The sequence below is a fragment of the Eschscholzia californica genome, unplaced genomic scaffold (genome assembly GCF_041429995.1).
Source record: "Eschscholzia californica isolate CP2 unplaced genomic scaffold, dmEscCali1.0.p SCAF_1, whole genome shotgun sequence".
In the NCBI taxonomy this organism is placed as follows: domain Eukaryota; kingdom Viridiplantae; phylum Streptophyta; class Magnoliopsida; order Ranunculales; family Papaveraceae; genus Eschscholzia; species Eschscholzia californica.
Window position 1 is genome coordinate 26,775,627 of NW_028238198.1, and position 19,651 is coordinate 26,795,277.

The 19,651-nt window shown below is 38.2% G+C and overlaps 3 protein-coding genes across 4 annotated transcripts; 1 reads left to right on the forward strand and 2 right to left on the reverse strand.

The window, feature by feature from the left end:
• Positions 1–82: 82 nt before the first annotated feature.
• On the reverse strand, positions 83–2,782 carry LOC147565596 (vacuolar acid trehalase). Of its 2 annotated transcripts, none has more exons than XM_086652103.1 (8): positions 2,551–2,782; positions 2,154–2,233; positions 1,948–1,989; positions 1,416–1,457; positions 1,183–1,269; positions 846–933; positions 641–738; positions 83–553 (listed from the first exon to the last, which is right to left on the reverse strand). In XM_086652103.1, exons 1-8 carry the CDS (start codon positions 2,753–2,755, stop codon positions 527–529), a joined length of 669 nt encoding a protein of 222 aa, XP_086508229.1. In that variant the 5' UTR covers positions 2,756–2,782; the 3' UTR covers positions 83–526. The 2 variants fall into 2 exon arrangements, with proteins under 2 accessions (XP_086508229.1, XP_086508230.1); XM_086652104.1 differs by lacking the exon at positions 2,551–2,782 and adding an exon at positions 2,338–2,486.
• Positions 2,783–2,867: 85 nt separating this feature from the next.
• On the forward strand, positions 2,868–5,145 carry LOC147565597 (Thioredoxin superfamily protein). The gene is made up of 3 exons (XM_086652106.1): positions 2,868–3,723; positions 3,847–3,872; positions 4,700–5,145. Exons 1-3 carry the CDS (start codon positions 3,604–3,606, stop codon positions 4,917–4,919), a joined length of 366 nt encoding a protein of 121 aa, XP_086508232.1. The 5' UTR covers positions 2,868–3,603; the 3' UTR covers positions 4,920–5,145.
• Positions 5,146–5,495: 350 nt separating this feature from the next.
• On the reverse strand, positions 5,496–7,925 carry LOC147565598 (S-adenosylmethionine synthase 3-like). Its single transcript, XM_086652101.1, has 2 exons — positions 7,250–7,925; positions 5,496–6,828 (listed from the first exon to the last, which is right to left on the reverse strand). Exon 2 carries the CDS (start codon positions 6,826–6,828, stop codon positions 5,653–5,655), a length of 1,176 nt encoding a protein of 391 aa, XP_086508227.1. The 5' UTR covers positions 7,250–7,925; the 3' UTR covers positions 5,496–5,652.
• Between the last annotated feature and the right edge of the window lie 11,726 nt (positions 7,926–19,651).

The window sequence follows — 19,651 nt, forward strand, 5'->3', positions numbered from 1 at the left end:
TGAATTGAAGTACAAAATGTTCTTGAGTTTGGGGATCATCTTTCGAAAGTCCTGGATTCCATTTTGGAACAGGAGACCCATCTGAATAAAACTCAGGCCTGATAATCACAAACTACTTTCCAATATTTTACATCAAATTTGTTTCATGAATTCCTCTAAACAATTGGACTGACCAATGTTGTGGTATACAAAATTACATACATAAAGACGATGAAGTTTGCAATTTTACGAAATAGAACACAGTCAAGTCCTTCGCCGAGAATTACTAGAGAGGCAATTGAGTGCTTAGGAAGATGGATTTAATGGAAAATCTAGTTCAAAGGCAGCGAAATTTGTTAAAACTTGCTAGGTTCTTCTTACCCACAAACTTAAACAGATGACTTGAACTCTGAGCTTGATTTAACTATAGACGAGGACTTCGTTCCATAACAATAGCTTGAATCACCATTACTAGTTGCATTTATCACAATCTCACTACCAGAACAAAATTATGAATTGGGTTGTTTTTAATTCTTCGTGTCTGTGCTTACGTTGATTCCGCTTCTTTCGCCTTCTGCATTGCAGATTAAAATCGTTTCAGATATGTTACTGACCAGTACTTGATTGCAGATGAAGAAAAGAATTATAATTTGCAGCTTACCATCATCTCATGGTCTCCCATAATCTCTTCAATCACCTCTGTTAATGGCTTATCTGCACTGTTAGGGACAAGAGCAGCAAAAACAGCTGGTTCTAGCTCTATAAAGAAGTGATCATATTTTCGATCAAAACATCGGAATCAAGCTCCTCATGTATAAGGTATAAATTTTTATATTAGTGAACATGTAAATAATTTGTCTATTTACCAGTTTCTTCAAGTGCATCGATAAACATCATCATTTCTTCCCCTGTTAGACCAGATAAGAAGCAAACCCGGGGAACTGATTTTGCAATCTACAGGATATATACACGTTAACTACATTTAGAAGAAGGGAAGGATGAAATTAATATCATATGATATACGAGTAGTACTTTTCTTAACAGTAGGATCATAAAATATTCATTTGGTATTATCAATTTGCATCTAAGAATTAAGAAACTTGAACGATTTGATGAAGCCCAACTATAAGACAACATACTTGTGTTAATAGGGAAAGAATGAATCGTGATTAAACATAAAACAGATGAGAAAGAAGACCTGACCTTTTCTTTCGACAGTTTGGTTTGGGGCTGGGAATTCATTGCTTCCCACAATGAGCCACTGATCATGTCTTCTGTACAATGTATAACCTAATATAAATGAAAAATTAGATTAAAACTCAAACATTATGTGGGGTATTGCTAAATAGCGATCTCGCGATCATGTCGAAGATTACGAGAGATGAACGAATAAAGGAATTTATAAAGTATTAATCATGTTATCTTTTTGGTATTACCTGCAGAAATTCACCATCCATCTCCTTCAGAAGATTATGTATCTGCAATAAAGATTAAAGAGGACACTAAGTAGATAAAATTTTACAAATATGCAAAACTTATAGGCATCGATAAGGATCGGATTTAGAATCGCAAGTTGTTTCGAGAACTTTTGATCCATATTAGACAAAGGTTGTTATTGCTAGAGCTCATTGGGTCTGAGTGTCTGACTCTCCTTGAAAACCAGCTTGAGAGGAAAAGATTGCCTACGACTTAGCTACTTTAGATATTCTAGTGCTCAGGCAATGCGGGACAATGCTAATATCTTCAACGTAAGGCTAAGGTTACGAAGTCTCAAAACCACCCATGAGACACTAGCTCTGATACTTATATTAGAGCCCATTGGGCTTATATCTCCTTCAAAACTGGCTTGCAGAGAAAGGATTCCCCATGACTTATCTACTTTGAAATTCTAATGCTCAGGCAATATGGGAGATAATGCTATTAGAGTACAAAATACTAATATTTTATAGGTAGGGATTTAGACAATACCTTTGCAGTTTCCTCTAACTCAAAGCCCAACAGCAATAAAGCCTGCAGAAGCCAAACAGTTGTTTGAATCATAAAGTTGATGAAGTTAGCATTTTTTTTCTCAAATTAGATCTCAAATCTGACTCAATGATCTGAATTGACTTGAGTCAGACTATTCGGAGTACAAAATGTTTGTTTTTATCTGACTCAGTTTGATAAATACTTACAGGAGGGCCATATTTAGGATCATCAACATTTAGAGGAACAAATTTTGAGTCTTCTTCCTCAATTAGCTCACCAGGAATTCCTGTAACATAATCAAATTATGATTTTCCATGAGCACAAAAACTGAAACAATCAATTAGTTCTAAAATTAGAGATAAGAATGTCAACAAATTCTTCACTAATTACTTCCATATAACTCAGAAGAAACATGGGTCATCACTTATAAATGTTTTCAAGCTAAATTTGTTTCCAGGAACAGGTGAAAATTGAAAAAGCCACTCTGATGAAGGGCAAGAGCTTTATGTTACAGATTAAAGATACCCATGTCCAGAAATCTGCAGAAAATGGATTAGATTAAGATAACAGCAAACACAGTTAGTTAGGGTTTCAAGCTCAGACCTTCAGGAGATGATCGAGGTAGGTACTTGAGCTTCAAGTTATGGGAATTACTGGTTGAAGAAATTGTTGAAGCTGCAGGTGTTGTTATCAAGGAAGGAAGATTAAGAAGAACAGGAGAGATGGGGAATTGATGAAATTTTAGGAGAGGATTTGTAAATAAAATGGAAGGAGAAGAATTTTGCAGTGTGAGAAGAGAAGATGACATGACTGAGGAGGATGAGCTCTCAGCTCTCTTCTCAGTTGATTATCTTCCTTTTTCCCGGGAGGAGATTTTCCTGGAGCTGCAGTACACAACTCTTCACTAGTGAGGCAGACTCAATAGAGTTCACACGTCATATCTCTCTCAGAAACCATGTTGACCATTAGGTCACTCAACTGTAGCTCAACTATAGCTCTTCCAATTTATCGATAGGAGTAGTAATTGGGTCGGGTGACTACGGGTTTACGCCCTCATTAGGTTGGGTGGGTCGGACTTCGGAATTTTAAGTCCATTAAGTTCATTAAGCGGGTAAACTTGTAATTTTTAATGTCTCAAATTTGTCGAAGTCCATCAAAGTCTTTCGAGTATATATCGAATATCGGGTACTCCTTACTTAGTTGTACATTATCTAAAAGGAGCCACCTTGCGGGCCCACTAACCATATTGGACACTTTCGGATGCAGTCAACGTGTATGCATCAATGCAAAGTCCTAGTAGGTCACATAAGTTCAATGAAAATTTTGAATAGTTCCACACTTCGACCCATATAAAAGAAGGTCTTCTAGAAATAATGTCATGTCTATATGATGTGCAATTAAACTACTTCTATTTTCTCTCTTTGTTCTTGAATGGCCGAACATTAATAAGCGGACCATGTTGGCCAAATGCTAACAGATAGGGTTTGGCCGTTTGGGCGTCTGATAGCATTTGATAAACCGAGCCAGACCCGCTGGGGGAACTGGGTTGTATCTAGTAAGTTGGTAAGATTGAGATTGTCCCCAAAATCCATTGTTCGAAATTTGGTAAAAAGGGTTTGTGTTTGGAATTCATCAGTAGTACTAGTAGTTGTGTAAATGGAGGATGGATCTGGGTTGAGCAAAGAGAAAGCTAATCTCCATGGGAATCTCAAGACTGCTTCCACAGACCAAAATCTCTTGGAAATTATGCAAAATATCAAATCTTCCAAGACTCCTGTAACTTAACTTTTATAATCTCTCTTTCTCTCTTTACACCTTTTCTTGGGTACCCTAATGTGGGGTTCAATTCTATTGATGAATTAGACTTATGGATATTTCTAATTGATTGCACTATTGCAGGCAGTTGTCAACTATGGTGCATCTTGGTATGTTATTTCACCTGAATGCCTTCTTTTTCTTTCTTTAATCAGTTTAGGGTTTTAGTGAGCTTTATTTTTATCCCTTTTGAGTGGTCTCAAGTATTAGTGAAGTAGTTACATACAATGTGTTTGATGTGGAAACTGAAAGAACATAAACATGGTTCTTGTGGAGTTGAACAAATGTAGGAGGTTATATCTAAATTTGGTATATAATTATATTAATGGGTTAGAAATGAAAATAGTTTTTGAGAAATTAAACTACGTTATAGATGTATGCTGTTGTGGAATTACATTGGTGATCGGACCCTATTTGCGTCCGAACTAGAGGTCTTCGTAGTTCGTACCACCTCTCATGGCCTCGACCGAGATCCCCCACCGCAATGAACACTACTTTTGTTACTATGTAGTGATCGATGCGTCTTTGTTTGGTCTTCCAAGCCATTTGTGCCTCATTCATTTGTATGGTTCACACTTATTAATGTGAATTATTTCTCTTCTTCAAAATATCAAAGTGATAATCCCTAATTTCCCTTTGAGTAAGAAGTGGCATGTGGAAAAATGATATGTTACTACATACTTTCGGTTTTATATATTATGCTTGCTGTTCTTCGGATCCCTCTTGCCCGTTAGACTCTGTCGCTGGAATCATGGTTCAATATCACCTAAATCTGTTTCTTCTAATACCATCATAACCAGTTCTTCACGGTTCAATATCACCTAAATCTGTTTCTTCTAATACCATCATAACCAGTTCTTCACCATTTTCATTCATGTTTTGAGTTCATTTAGATTGGTTAACAGAATATGATAGGCTTGGTGCATTTCTTTTTCAGGTGTGGTGTCTGCAGTCAAATTCTACCCACATTCCGCAAGTTAAGTAACGATTTTCCAAAACTTTCATTTGTATATGCTGACATTGATGAATGCCCGGAAACTACTCAACATATACGGTACACTCCGACTTTTCATTTCTTCCAAGATGGTGAAAGAGTCGATGAGATGCTTGGTGCTGGAGAACAGAGGTTGCAGGATAGATTATGGTTGCACTCCTAAACTCCTCCGTTCTCAACCCCTTAAAAAAGCAAATGGTGGAAAGTTGTAAGAAATGATGATTATTGGCCTTTTACTAGACAACTCATTGCTTCCGAGTTTTATAAGGTGTACTTTACTTTAGCGTCCTTAAATCTATGAATACTTTTTGGGATATCCTAAACTATATGAATGAATTATGAATAGCATCTTGACAAAGTTATGATAAAATAAACATTGAATTGGTATATCTTTCTTTTTGCCTCGACAAACTCGTTTGCTTTGTCTGCTCGATGATTTTAGTAACCATATACTTCTTGTTATTAAAGTTAATTAACCTTTTCTTGAGTAAAAGTCAAACTAATCCGAAACTTATTTCTCTTCGTGTGAAATAATCCTAATCCGAAAACGTCCCCTTCGCCTTCGATCACAAAGGGAAGAAAGTTTCGTACTATGTTTACTTTTTCAAGTATATTAAAGGTGAAGAAGAAATATAACAATGACCAAGAGTATCTTTCTTCCAAAGGAAATCAAACAACAGAAATTGAAGCATCCAGAGAACAAGTTACCAAGATAATTGGTGTTTGACTAAACAATCACTAAACTCAAACAAAAGACAATTTTACTGAAATTGAAAAATATACTGTTACAGACTCCTAATAGCCTTTTTCTTCTTTATATATGAAGTAAATATAAGTACTCTCTCTCTCTCTCTTTAGGATGACTAGAAATGAAGTTACCGATGAGTAAAATCAACTCAAGCTTTTTCATACTTGAGGTTCTTGACAGTTTCCCAAGTGAAATCTGGGTCGTCACGGCCGAAGTGCCCGTAAGCAGCAGTTTTCTGGAACCTAAAGTTACCACCTCTCTTCAAGTCAAGGTTAATCGACATCATACCAGGCCTGAAATCAAAATTCTCCTTGATCAAAGCCAAGATATCTTTGTCAGGGATAGTACCAGTCTTGTAAGAATCTACGAACACGGAAAGAGGCTCAGGAACACCGATGGCGTAAGAAACTTGAACAATGCAACGACGAGCAAGTCCAGATGCTACCACACTCTTGGCAGCTTGTCTAACAATGTAAGCACCACTTCGGTCCACCTTAGTTGGATCCTTACCGGAGAAAGCACCACCACCATGAGCACCCCAACCACCATAGGTATCAATAATGATTTTTCGTCCAGTAAGACCAGCATCACCATGAGGGCCACCGATAACAAAACGACCAGATGGGTTGAGGTGAAAGATGGTATTGTCGTCAAGGTACTTGGCTGGGATAACGGGCTTGATTACATGCTCTTTCAAGTCCTTGGCAATTTGCTCGTTTGTGACACCCTCATCGTGTTGTGTGGAGATGAGAACAGTGTGGACTCGGATTGGGATCATGGCACCATTATCGTTCTTGTACTCAACTGTTACTTGGGTTTTTCCATCAGGCCTCAACCACCCGCAAGTCTTGTTCTTCCTCACCTCGGTAAGCTTCGCTCCAAGTTTGGTAGCAAGAACATGAGTTAAAGGCATCAATTCTGGAGTTTCATCAGTCGCATAACCAAACATGTGACCTTGGTCTCCAGCTCCAATCTCTTCAGGCTTCTTAGTCAAATGACCATGAACACCTTGAGCAATGTCAGGACTTTGTTGTTCGATATTGACAAGAACTTTACATTTGTCAGCATCAAGACCAACGTCAGCGGAAACAAATCCAATCCCTCTGCAGGTGTCACGAACGATCTTCTCGTAATCAACCTTAGCCTTGGTGGTAATCTCACCAAAAACCATGACCATATTGGTCTTGGTACATGTCTCGCAAGCAACCTTACTCTCTGGATCTTGTTCTAAGCAAGCATCAAGAATGGCATCGGATACTTGATCACAAAGCTTGTCTGGGTGGCCCTCATTGACAGATTCGGAGGTGAAGAGGAAGGTATCCATCTATAATTAAACAAGATTAATCAATCAATCAAAACAAAAGTCCCACAAACACAATCCAGATTCATTAAAAAGTTCTAACTTAATCTGTACAATAACTATTTTAATATCCAGATTCAGATCTGACAGAGATTCATAAAATAAATAAAGAATAATAAAAAGAGCATAGATCTAGAGCTCTTAATAGTTCTAACAAAGATCATTAACAAACTACTATAAATCAGAGATCTAGCTGAATCGAAGTAGCAGATCGGAATCATTTACTCAAATTTAATTCATATTCTAACAAGTACAAACACGACAAATCGGAATCGATTATCTAAGAAGAAAACTTAGAACAATCAAACATATATTGAAGTGATTAAAGAGACAGAGATCTGAAAGAAACTAAAATGAAAACGTAAATGGATGTGAGAGTACGCACCTCTACGGAAGAAGTTAGAGAATCGAGAGATCTGTAGTTAGATAGAGAAAGAATAGAGAGAGAGAGATGGACAAGGAGAAAGAAATGAGGGTGAGAATATTTATAAGGATCCGAAGAAGATGGGAAACAGTGAATCGAGACGCAATTTCGACTGACTCGCTCTAAATGGTAATGTTTTTGTTTTTTTATGGTGGGTCCCTATCTTTTTTGGTAGGTGAAGATTTTATTGGGTTAATGCCATTTCACCCCCTAAATATAATCAAATCAATGTAATAGCATCCGGCTAAAGTGCCTTATCATAGTCCACGCACCGCCGTGGCCCTTTGACTTCTACTTATCCTTCCTTGGTTTTTAGTTCGATATTTTTCCTTCTAAATCTCACCAAACTCCTTGTTCGAAGTTGTAAAACCCTTTAAAACTATTTATCCACCGTTTTGGATCGATCTAGAACGATTTAGGAGTAATTTATAAGCAGTAATGGAGTTAATATGTCTGATCAGTTGTTGAAATTCTTTTGAACTGATTAAATTTGAGAGAATAAATAAAATCTCATTCTAGACAATCTGATATCGTAAACAAACTTTCGAACTAACCAGAATGAAAAGAAGCGTGCTCTTGGACTGGCCCATCCTACAACATATTTATTCTGTAGAACATGACAATCTAAAGAGATAAAAAGTATCTCATCAAAAAAAAAAAAAGAGAAAAAAAGTATTTAGGCATTAGAACCAGCTAGTCAAAGTTAATGAACCCCAGTCAAAAGGGTTTGTCTGCACATTTATAGTACTTTGTTTGGGTATCTCTAGCAGTGCCCTTTGTTCTTTGATGTATGAAGATTAAGTTAATTCTCTTTCACCCTAAAAATGGTCAAATCACCATAATAAACTTTTAAAGACAATCAACTTCCAAAATAGCCTTCCATCTCTTATACCGGATGATGTTATGAACTTTGTATTAAAAATCGAATTAGAAAAGGAAAATATCAATGAACAATAAACAGTAAACAAAATAAATGACTTATCTTTTTGCAGTGCTGAAATCAAGTGTTAATCGAACCAACCAGGAAGAATGAACCTGCAATAAACTGTAGTAAAGTAAAGGTGGAATAGAGGCACAAGTTGGACTCGCTTTCCTGAAGACTTTAAACGCCCCTGCTACCGTAGAATTAGGTATTGCTTTGCAGTCTGCGAACGTAGTCCCCTAGGATTCAACTATTCCTTATCAAAATTGAAGAAGCAAACTTCGATTTTGATCTACTGATCTTGACAGAATTCGAAACAGAGAAAGAAAACAGAGAACTGTTAGAGAGAGAGAGATAGAAGACGAAATACTTTTTCTGTGTATTTCCTTCTGGGAGTTTATCCCTATTTATAGAGTACGAATTTAGATCATAAGACTTGGGTAGTTTTGATCCAACGGTGGAGAAAAAATAGCCAGTAGAGGAAGAATAGGACTGAGAAACTTAAGGAAGTGGACTCTTTCCACTAGCCAGTAGTGGAAGAACAAGTCAGTAGTGGACTCTTTCCACTAGCCAGTAAGGGAGGAAAAAGTCAGAGAAAAAAAAATTAGGGCATTTCTCTGGTAGACCAAGACCAAGACCGAGACCGAGACCTAGACCAAGACCGAGACCGAGACCGAGACCTAGACCGAGACCGAGACCGAGACCTAGACCTAGACCTAGACCTAGACCGAGTCCGAGTCCGGGTCCGGGTCCGGGTCCGGGTCCGGGTTCCGGGTCGGGTCGGGTCGGGTCGGTGACCCGACCCGCGAGGGTGTGAATGGTATAAATTAAAGTGTGCCTAAGGTGAGGGTGCCTCTAAAAAGTGATGGGTCTCTCCTCCGGAGAGCACTATTGTAACCCCAAGGGCCACACCCCTTTACACCCAACTTTATCCTTATAAACACAAGTTTGTTTTTCTCTTGGAGAGATGTGGGACTAAAGTAATTTGTGTTGTGAAAGTCTCTTTAGCTCAATAGAAGTAGTTTTTAGATTTTATTCAAATCCTACTACTAACAATCCCCCACATGAATAAAATTAGAAGAGCTGGTTGGAAGAGAAAAGTGCGAGGCTTTGTGTATCAGCGAAGGTGTCGTTTATGACTTGAACCTTTGCTTTGTGATGGTTAGTTGGGACTACCAGTCGTTCAGTGAACATAATGTTCTTGAACTGAACTTCTGTTATGTAGACTCGGTCAAAAAACCTCACACACAAGTCCTCTGATTTCTGTCAAGATCATTCGGTAGTGCTCGTTATCGGCCATGAGCATATCCTAGTATTCATGAGCGCTCTAGAGAATAGCCCAATTCTCATAGGAAGCGGCCCCACTTCCACACTCATATAGGTGAGTCCATCAAGGGTGTCCTGTTCCACCCCACTTGGTATACCCAAGCTATAGATCTCATCCCCCACATTGAACAGGTACACTCGCTTTGTCATAGGGATGGGTAGGAGATTTCTCCCTTGAGTGTTTACAAGCTCTCATCTACAACTTAGTTGGCCCATTGAACCAAGGTCATGGGATCTCCAATTCCAAGGTTGGGTATCCGTCATAGATGATTTACTCTAATATGGGCTTTAGCCCCATCCCCCTCGACGTTAAATTTACAACATCTCTTGATAATCCTTTCGTCAAAGGATCTGCCAAGTTTTCCTTAGATCTCACAAAATCTATGGAAATCACTCCATTAGCCAACAATTGCTTAATCGAGTTATGCCTGCGGCGAATATGTCTAGACTTTCCGTTGTAGATGTTGTTTTTAGCTTTAGCTATTGCAGCTGTGGAGTCACAGTGAATCAGAATTGAAGGCATTGGTTTAGGCCAAATTGGAATATCATCCAAGAAGCTTCGTATCCATTCAGCTTCTTCAGCGACTTTATCAAGTGCGATGAATTCTGATTCCATAGTTGACCTTGCTATGCAGGTTTGCTTGGATGATTTCCAAGCAACTGCAGCCCCTCCTAATGTAAAAACAAACCCACTCGTGGATTTGGATTCTTCAGAGTCTGAAATCCAGTTTGCATCTGTGTATCCTTCTAGAACCGCAGGATACCGTGAATAATGTAAACTGTGTGATAATGTGTATTTAAGGTATCTGAGTACCTTAATTAGTGCATCCCAGTGGGACTGTCCAGGATTACATGTGTACCTGCTCAGTCTGCTTACCGCGTAAGCAATGTCTGGTCTGGTGCAGTTCATTATGTACATAAGACTTCCTATCACCCTAGAGTACTCTAGTTGGGATACTGCCTCACCCTTGTTCTTCTTTAAGACTAAGGAATGGTCAAAGGGTACTCTTGCAGGTGAGGAGTCAAATTGATTAAACTTCCTTAGTACAGACTCGATATAGTGTGTTTGACTCAAGATAATCCCTTCAGGTTTTCTTATTACTTTTATCCCTAGAATTACATCTGCTTGTCCTAGGTCTTTCATTTTAAAGTTTTTAATCAGAAGTTCCTTAGTTTGGTTTATTATCTCTAAGGAAGTGCCTAGGATTAACATGTCATCTACATATAGACATATAATCACATAATACCCATTTACACATTTAGTGTACACACATTTATCTGACTCATTAATCTTGAACCCATTCTCCAATACTATTTGATCAAATTTTTCATGCCATTGTTTCGGTGCTTGTTTAAGACCATATAGGGATTTAATGAGTTTGCAGACTTTGTTCTCTAGCCCCTTGACCTCAAACCCCTCTGGTTGGTCCATGTATATTTCTTCTTCTAATTCACCATTTAGAAAGGCAGTTTTTACATCCATTTGATGTATCTCTAGGTTGTAAATTGCTGCGATTGCTATTAGAATTCTAATCGAAGTGATCCTTGTGACAGGAGAATAGGTGTCAAAAAAGTCACGTCCTTCTTTCTGTCTGAACCCTTTGGCTACTAACCTAGCTTTGTATTTTTCTACAGTGCCATCTGGTTTTCGTTTCCTCTTAAAGATCCATTTACTTCCTATGGTTTTAGAACCTGGAGGTAAATCAACGAGTTTCCATGTGTTGTTTCGTATTATGGAGTCCATCTCACTTACTACCGCTTCTTTCCAGAATGATGCATCTGGAGAAGTCATTGCCTGACTGTATGTTTGGGGTTCATCTTCAGTCAGGTAAGTGAGGAAGTCAGGACCGAAACTGTGTTCTGTCCTAGCTCTCTTACTCCTTCTAGGTTCATCATCTGAGAGTTGAGTATCTGAGCTAGTGGAAGGTCGACTAGACTCAGGAACTTTCCTTTTAAGAGTCTCACTCTTTCTAGGGAAAGTGTTTTCAAAGAACTCAGCATCTCTTGATTCTAGAATCGTGTTTGAGTTTATGCTGTCGACGGAAGAGTTTATCACTAGAAAGCGATAGGCACTACTGTTCTGTGCATACCCTATGAATACACAATCAATAGTTTTAGGTCCTATCTTAGATCTTTTAGGTAAAGGTATTGCAACCTTTGCCAGACACCCCCACACTTTTAAGTGTTTAAAGCTAGGCTTTCTACCCTTCCATAGTTCATATGGAGTTTTATCTTGTGTTTTAGAGGGTACTCTGTTAAGCACATAACAGGCAGACAGAATAGCCTCTCCCCACAAGTTAAAAGGTAACCCTGAGCTTACTAGCATAGAGTTCATCATTTCTTTTAGTGTTCTGTTTTTCCTTTCTGCTACCCCATTGGATTGAGGTGAGTAAGGAGCAGTTGTTTGATGTATTATGCCGTGATTCCTACAGAATTGAGTGAAGAGATCTCCTACGTATTCTCCCCCTCTATCTGATCTAAGGATTTTTATCTTTTTATTTAGTTGATTTTCTACTTCTAGTTTGTAGGTTTTAAAACTTTCTAAGGCTTCATCTTTGCTATTTAGAAGGTAGATGTTACAAAATCTAGAGTGATCGTCAATGAAAGTTATGTAGAAGCGTTTGCCTCCTCTCGAAGGAGTTGCTTTTAGGTCTCCTAGATCAGAGTGGATTAATTCTAGCGGTTCATTAGTTGTTCTTTCTACGGTTTTAAATGGTTTCTTTTTAAGTTTTGTCTCTACACAAATTTCACATTTGTCTTCTTTTTGTTGTTTACTTGTAGGAATGTATCCTTGTTTCCTAAGTCGTTCTAAAGTGGAGACACCAAGGTGTCCTAACTTACCATGCCAAACATCTGAATTACTAGTAGGATTATGCACAATCGAGTAAGCAGAAGAAAATTCTTTATTTAATTCAGAATCAGAAACAACATTTAACTTAAATAGACTCTCAGTACAATACCCTTTCCCCACATAGACCCCCCCTTTGGACAGAATGACCTCGTCACTTTCAATCACTATTTTAAACCCTTTCTTGTTTAGTACCGAAATAGAGATTAAGTTTTTCCTAATTTCAGGAACGTGAAGCACATCATTCGAAGTCATAGTTTTTTCAGAAGTCATATTTAGAACAATCTTCCCTTTTCCTACAATTGTGGATGAAGAGTTGTTACCCATGTACAGTTGTTCTCCTGTTTTTACTGGGTTATATGATGAAAATTGTGACCTTTCTGAACAGATGTGTTTGGTGGCTCCTGTATCAAACCACCAATCTTTAGTGTTCGTCACTAAGTTGGTTTCAGTTACCATTGCACAAAAGTTCTCTGTTTCGACTACGTGAGCAAGATTGGGTCTAGGATGTTTGGTCGGGGGGTTAGGGTTAGGGTTTGCTTTCCTGTGTCTGCAGTCCTTGGCTAGGTGACCAGACTTACCACATACATAACAAGGTTTAGAATTACCATGGTTAGGCTTAGAACCAGCCCTTTTGAATTTAGAATTACCTTTCTTCCGCTGGTTAGAAGGTTTGTAATTGGTAAGCTTTTTCTTCTTTACCTCTTCCACAATGTGAGCTTTGGATACAAGTGAAGCAGCCACCTTATTTTTTTCCTGTTTCAAATGTTCTTCTTCAACCCTGATTTGAAGAATCAAGTATTGCATGTCAATGTCCTTCCTTTTGTGTCTGAGTTTCTTCTTGTACTCATTCCAGCTGGGTGGTAGCTTTTCGATAACTGCAGCAACCTGGAAAGCCTCATCTATAACCATTCCCTCAGTTTTGATTTCATTCAGAATGAGCCTTAGTTCCTGAAATTGGGTTACTACAGATTTTTTCGTCTTCCATTTTGTAATCCAGAAATCGTCTTACTACAAACTTCTTAATACCTGCATCTTCAGATATGTATTTCTCTTGTAGAGAGTCCCATAACTCTTTGGCAGTCTTAGTATGGCAGTAAATATCATATAAGATGTTATCTAAGCAGTTCAGAATATAATTTCTGCATAGATAGTCAGCCTTATTCCAGGCCTCTACTGCTCCAGATCTACCAGGTTCATTTTCCCCCCACAACAGTGGTAGCTGGTTCGGTTAAAACATAGTTTAATTCAAAGTGGTTAGAAAAAATAACATTTTTTGTTGCCATCTTTTGAAATTTTGACCATCGAATTTCTCTGGTTTTTCATTGCTCATCTTAAATTCCATTTTCAGTAAAACAGTGAATTGTTTTGGTCGATTTTGAAAAAGGAATGGTTTAAAGTCTTCAGATTGTTATTAACTTTGTATTAAAAATCGAATTAGAAAAGGAAAATATCAATGAGCAATAAACAGTAAACAAAATAAATGACTTATCTTTTTGCAGTGCTGAAATCAAGTGTTAATCGAACCAACCAGGAAGAATGAACCTGCAATAAACTGTAGTAAAGTAAAGGTGGAATAGAGGCACAAGTTGGACTCGCTTTCCTGAAGACTTTAAACGCCCCTGCTACCGTAGAATTAGGTATTGCTTTGCAGTCTGCGAACGTAGTCCCCTAGGATTCAACTATTCCTTATCAAAATTGAAGAAGCAAACTTCGATTTTGATCTACTGATCTTGACAGAATTCGAAACAGAGAAAGAAAACAGAGAACTGTTGGAGAGAGAGATATAGAAGACGAAATACTTTTTCTGTGTATTTCCTTCTGGGAGTTTATCCCTATTTATAGAGTACGAATTTAGATCATAAGACTTGGGTAGTTTTGATCCAACGGTGGAGAAAAAATAGCCAGTAGAGGAAGAATAGGACTGAGAAACTTAAGGAAGTGGACTCTTTCCACTAGCCAGTAGTGGAAGAACAAGTCAGTAGTGGACTCTTTCCACTAGCCAGTAAGGGAGGAAAAAGTCAGAGAAAAAAAAATTAGACCAAGACCTAGACCGAGTCCGAGTCCGGGTTCCGGGTCGGGTCGGGTCGGTGACCCGACCCGCGAGGGTGTGAATGGTATAAATTAAAGTGTGCCTAAGGTGAGGGTGCCTCTAAAAAGTGATGGGTCTCTCCTCCGGAGAGCATTATTGTAACCCCAAGGGCCACACCCCTTTACACCCAACTTTATCCTTATAAACACAAGTTTGTTTTTCTCTTGGAGAGATGTGGGACTAAAGTAATTTGTGTTGTGAAAGTCTCTTTAGCTCAATAGAAGTAGTTTTTAGATTTTATTCAAATCCTACTACTAACAGATGAAACTAAGCAACTATTGATCGTAGACCACAACAGGACATCCTTTAGCAAAGTGGTCCTCAGAAATTCTTTTTTATACTTGCATTTACCAATTGTCTGAAATGTTTAGTCCATAGTTCATATCTGGTCGTCCAGTTAGTCATACATCGACGAATTCATCAGGAAGTTATACTTTAACAGACCAATTTGAGTTTAGGATACAATTCAAAACCTATCATTTAGTGAGCTCAAAATATTACCTCTCACCCTTAATGCATCGTGGTTCTTAATAATACCATCATTTTGATGTTGTCCTTCCCTCTCGGACTTATTAGAAATATGAATTACATTAATTACGCAATGATTCATTTTCAAAGGATGATCTCCTTTCATATATAATTATGAAATGATTCACTTTTCAGAGGACGATCTCCTTTCAAACATAATTTATTTATTGTTAGTACATTTAAAATCTTTCATAGATGATAAGTACTTCGTGGTTCGGATCTTTGTGTGATTGTTCTACTAATAATATACTCATTGAGGGTTGAAGATGTAATATTTGTTCCATGTTTGATAAATGTACAAATCTGATATTGTATTAAATGCTTGAAGAGAGAGAGAGAAAGTAGAAAGTGATCTTGGTCACCGGCGATCAGTGCCGGTAATCGGAGATAAGGGTCCCCTGACCCAATCGCAGGGAATTTAAGCAGTCTATCTCACCAGTTCCAACTCAACCATCTCCATCTTCCTCTTAAACACCATCCTCCATTAACATCTTCAACTTTCTAGAGAGAGAAAGTAGATCTAGGTTTGGAAATTCAGTCTTGAGGGTTATGACGGTGAAAGCAAACATCTCGAGAGAGCTCCTGTCTAATATTTCTACAGAACCTGTTGTAGCTACCTATACTTTCATATTTATTTCTAGATCTAGAGTACTAGAGTTAAAAGAGTGTATTGTTTGGTACGTCTTCTTGCTTTGTTCTTCAGAAGGTCTGGTTCTTTTATTTTAACAACTATTTCTATGGTGTGATGATTTTAGTAGGATGGTTATAGATCAATGTTTAATTTTAAGGTTGTTTGATTTTTATCTTCACGGTTTTCTCGCCGCTGAGCTCAACGTCTCAGATGACAAAATCTCCGACATATTTCTCTTTATGTGGGCGATTTCTTGGACTCTATGCCCCACTTTGAGTTCAAAGTCATATATCATACTTCCCCTTACTGTCCTTTGAACCAAAGATTAGGAAGTCCTGAACATTGCTTTTCCAGCCGATCGGAGGGAACGGAGGGGGCTCCGGTGGCCGCCACACATGTCAATTTCATACCTCCCCTTCTTTCTCTGGCTGACACGTATTACTGTGAATGGAATAGTCGCTCGACATGTGTTAGCTCAAAGACGACCTTGGGTCTCGCTTTGGACATCTGTTTGCTATTATCTTCTGGGCCCAACTTAATTTCTTATTGGGCTTATATATGTTACTGTTTGGAGCACCCATTTGACCCTGGGGCATCTAGATGGGCATGGGCTTTATTCCTGTTAGGCAGGCCGTCTGATCCTGGTAAATTGGTTAGATATATTCATCAAGTTACTACTAGAACTAATTGCCTCTCTAGAGCTGGTTACATCTCTTTAATGGCTCCTCGATATAAACTTGTTCGGTATTTGTCATGGAACACAAATGTATTCACACTCCCTCCACCTTTAGTAGCTTTGCTGCTCCTCTTTGCTGATTCAATCGGGTCTTTCGATTTGATCTGGATTAGCGACCCTAATCACCAGATATTCAATCTTTCCTCCTCTGGCGGACAATTGGATATTATTTCTCTATCGAGAGAAGTCTGGAGGGTAACCCTGGAATCTGACGATTCCGAAATCTGGAACTTAATTGCCTTCTTTGGAGACATTAATTTCCTTTTTCACCCTATCTGGGAGGTGTTTTTCTTTGTGTTTTCAAGACAAATGTGGGCAGGTTTGCTTGAAAGTTTTATGGAGTGGCACTGGTTTCTTGAGACCTCACGCTTGATGTCGAATGAGCTGCAACTGACTCGGACTCTACTAAACGCTTACTTGTGGGATTCTGTTGTTACTCTTCTTCTTTTCATGAATGGTTGGACCGCTGCTAGATTTAAGACAGTTAGGCTGACGATTTTTCATGTGGCCATGAGAGTTACAATTAGGAGGATTAATTTTATGTTGAGCTTTACGGTTTCTAGCTCCTTTGTTGTAACTTTACTTTTCCATCTGTAAACTCCTGGTTTTATAAATAATACGATGTTTACGGTTGTCTCAAAAAAAAATGTTGTATTAAATACTATGAGAGGACTGTCCAAGTCCAATCTCCCTTTCTGGTAGTTGATCAAATTTCAAAGCATCCCAACATAAGCGGGACACAATTGTCTTCGAAAATACAAATGAAGAAGAATGGAGATTAGAGATATGAAATGTGCATGAGATACAATACCGTCAAAGAATAATTTGTCTTTTTTCTGCCTAAATTACTTGAAAGTTGGTAGGTAAATTATATTCTAGGTGGCGACAAACCTTAGAAATTACACCAAGTAATTTGTAGAGATTCCATGTAAGAGTGGTAGAACATATCGATTACGACAAAGAACTCTTGAACATAACTAAAACAAAGAATTTTTTGATTTTGTAGTACTAAGATTAATTTCTACGACTTCCTATTAATAAAAACGAAAAGACACACTCTCAAATGAAATCATTTCACAAATATATACATCTCTCCAATGTTTTTATTTTCTTTTTGTTTCTCACAACCTCCACCACAATTCTTTCTCCATCCTGATAAAGGCAATCAAACCTGAATTTATTTTTTATTTTTCGTTCATCAATCTCTCTTTTTATCAGATATGCAGGAAAGACCCTCTTTTTCGCTGAAAAGGATAGAGAGTACGATAAAGAGGAGGAAGAGGGAAGGGAAAAATAAATTGAAATGGGAGGGGTTGTGGCTTGTGGTTGTGGGGAGACAGAGAGTGGAGAAATAAAAAATATAAAACTATTGAGGTTTGACTTTCCAAAATTTTTAAATTTGTTTTTATGGCGGGCCATGACCAAAATATACTATTAATACTAGTATTAATGATAAGCAAAAATACCACGTGATGAGTGTCCTGTTATTGTGCCATCTCGTGGGAGTAGAATCCTAGAAGCACGTGCTTCGTGCAACCCATTTGTCTTGCATGTTCTATTGGAACCCCCTAATTTTACACTTATGGGCGTGGCAAGTCGCACATCTGGTACCCCTCACCCACGCCTCTGATTCTTTTTTTGTTGAAAGGTAAAATTATATTAAGCGACAAGAGTATTATTACAGTACATATGAACTAAAAAGTAGGGAACATTGTTCCAGTTTTTCGATCTATTCTTCTTGCGAGCCCATTTCGCTAGTTTATCAGCTTGAACATTTTGTAATCTCTTCGTGTAGTTGAATTTAACGTTGTCCAATCTCCTTTTGATGGCTATGATTTTTTTGATGTGGATCTTCGATTGCCAGTGAATTTTATGTCTCGGATTCTTCAAGTGTTTTATCAGATTGATATTGTCGCTTTCTATCACAATACATTTGTGGTAGTTTTCCTCTGCCCATTTGATTCCGTTGAGGATTGCTATAGCTTCACTTTCTTCACTATTTCTTGCGCGGGATGAAGTTACTTGAGCCTTTATAAATTTAGATTGAGCATTATGTACAATGAAACTAGTACCTATATTGGTTTTAATATTAGTAAAAGATGCATCAACATTTATTTTCAAGAAAGGAGTGATAGGAGGATTCCATTTCTCAGTTTTATCAAGGATAGGTTTTGCATGCACTATATGGGTATTTGGGAATGCCATGATCATATTTATCACGGATCTAGTATTATTTATTGAGTGCTGGAAGCAATGGTCACATCTGGTTTTCCAAATGTGCCATAATATAGTAACAAAATGGATATCATTTGAAGTACAACTACTTTGGTTTTGATCCTGCCAAGAGAAGATCCAATCTACTAGAGAGTCAATGTTAGTCGATATGATATTAAAGTAAAACCAAATATTTTTCGCAAATGGACAATGTAATAGTGCATGTTCAATGGTTTCAATTTCCGAGCAGTTTGGGCAGGTGTAATTGTTTCCGATATACTTACCTATTCTGTCGCGGACTGGTAGCGCTTTCGAGCAAATCTTCCAAATGAAGAGTTTTATGCGAGGGATAGTTGGGAGAGACCAGATGAAGTTCCAGTTATGAGGAGGTTGAGATAGAGATTGAGATTGATTAGTTATGCTAAGATGATGGTACATAGATTTAACAGTGAAATTACCTGATTCCGTTAGAGCCCATTTCATTTGATCGGGACCATCATTATGCAGGGGGATGGTGTGGATGAGATTTTGAGTATGTACATCGAAAGTAGCGCGGAGAATCTCATCATTCCACTGATTGTTGGTGATAAGTTGAGAAACTTTGGTAAGAGTAGAGTTGTTGGAGTTAGGAATGGTGCTAGTAGTACCTGGGATCCACTTGTCAGTCCAGATGTTAATGTTTTCGCCCGAGTGTACTTCCCAAGTAATAAGATGATCGATGTTGTCATAATGTCTTTTGATGACTTTCCAATTCCACGAATGGTGGGATTTGGCTGGCCCAGGAGTATTAGAGTTATGAAAATATTTGGCTTTCAAGAATTGGACCCACAAAGCTTCAGGGTCGGATTTGAGGCGCCAAGCCAATTTGCTAAGGAGGGCGGTGTTGTCGAGATGAGGATCATGGATACCTAGCCCTCCTTGTTTCTATGGAAGACATATATATGACCATGCTTTGGTGCATATACCTTTGGACTTTCCCCACCAGAAGGACTTTTGCAAAGTCGCTATGCTTTTGCTGACGCTTTTCGGGAATGCGAAGCATTGCATCTGATATCGGGGAACGGCC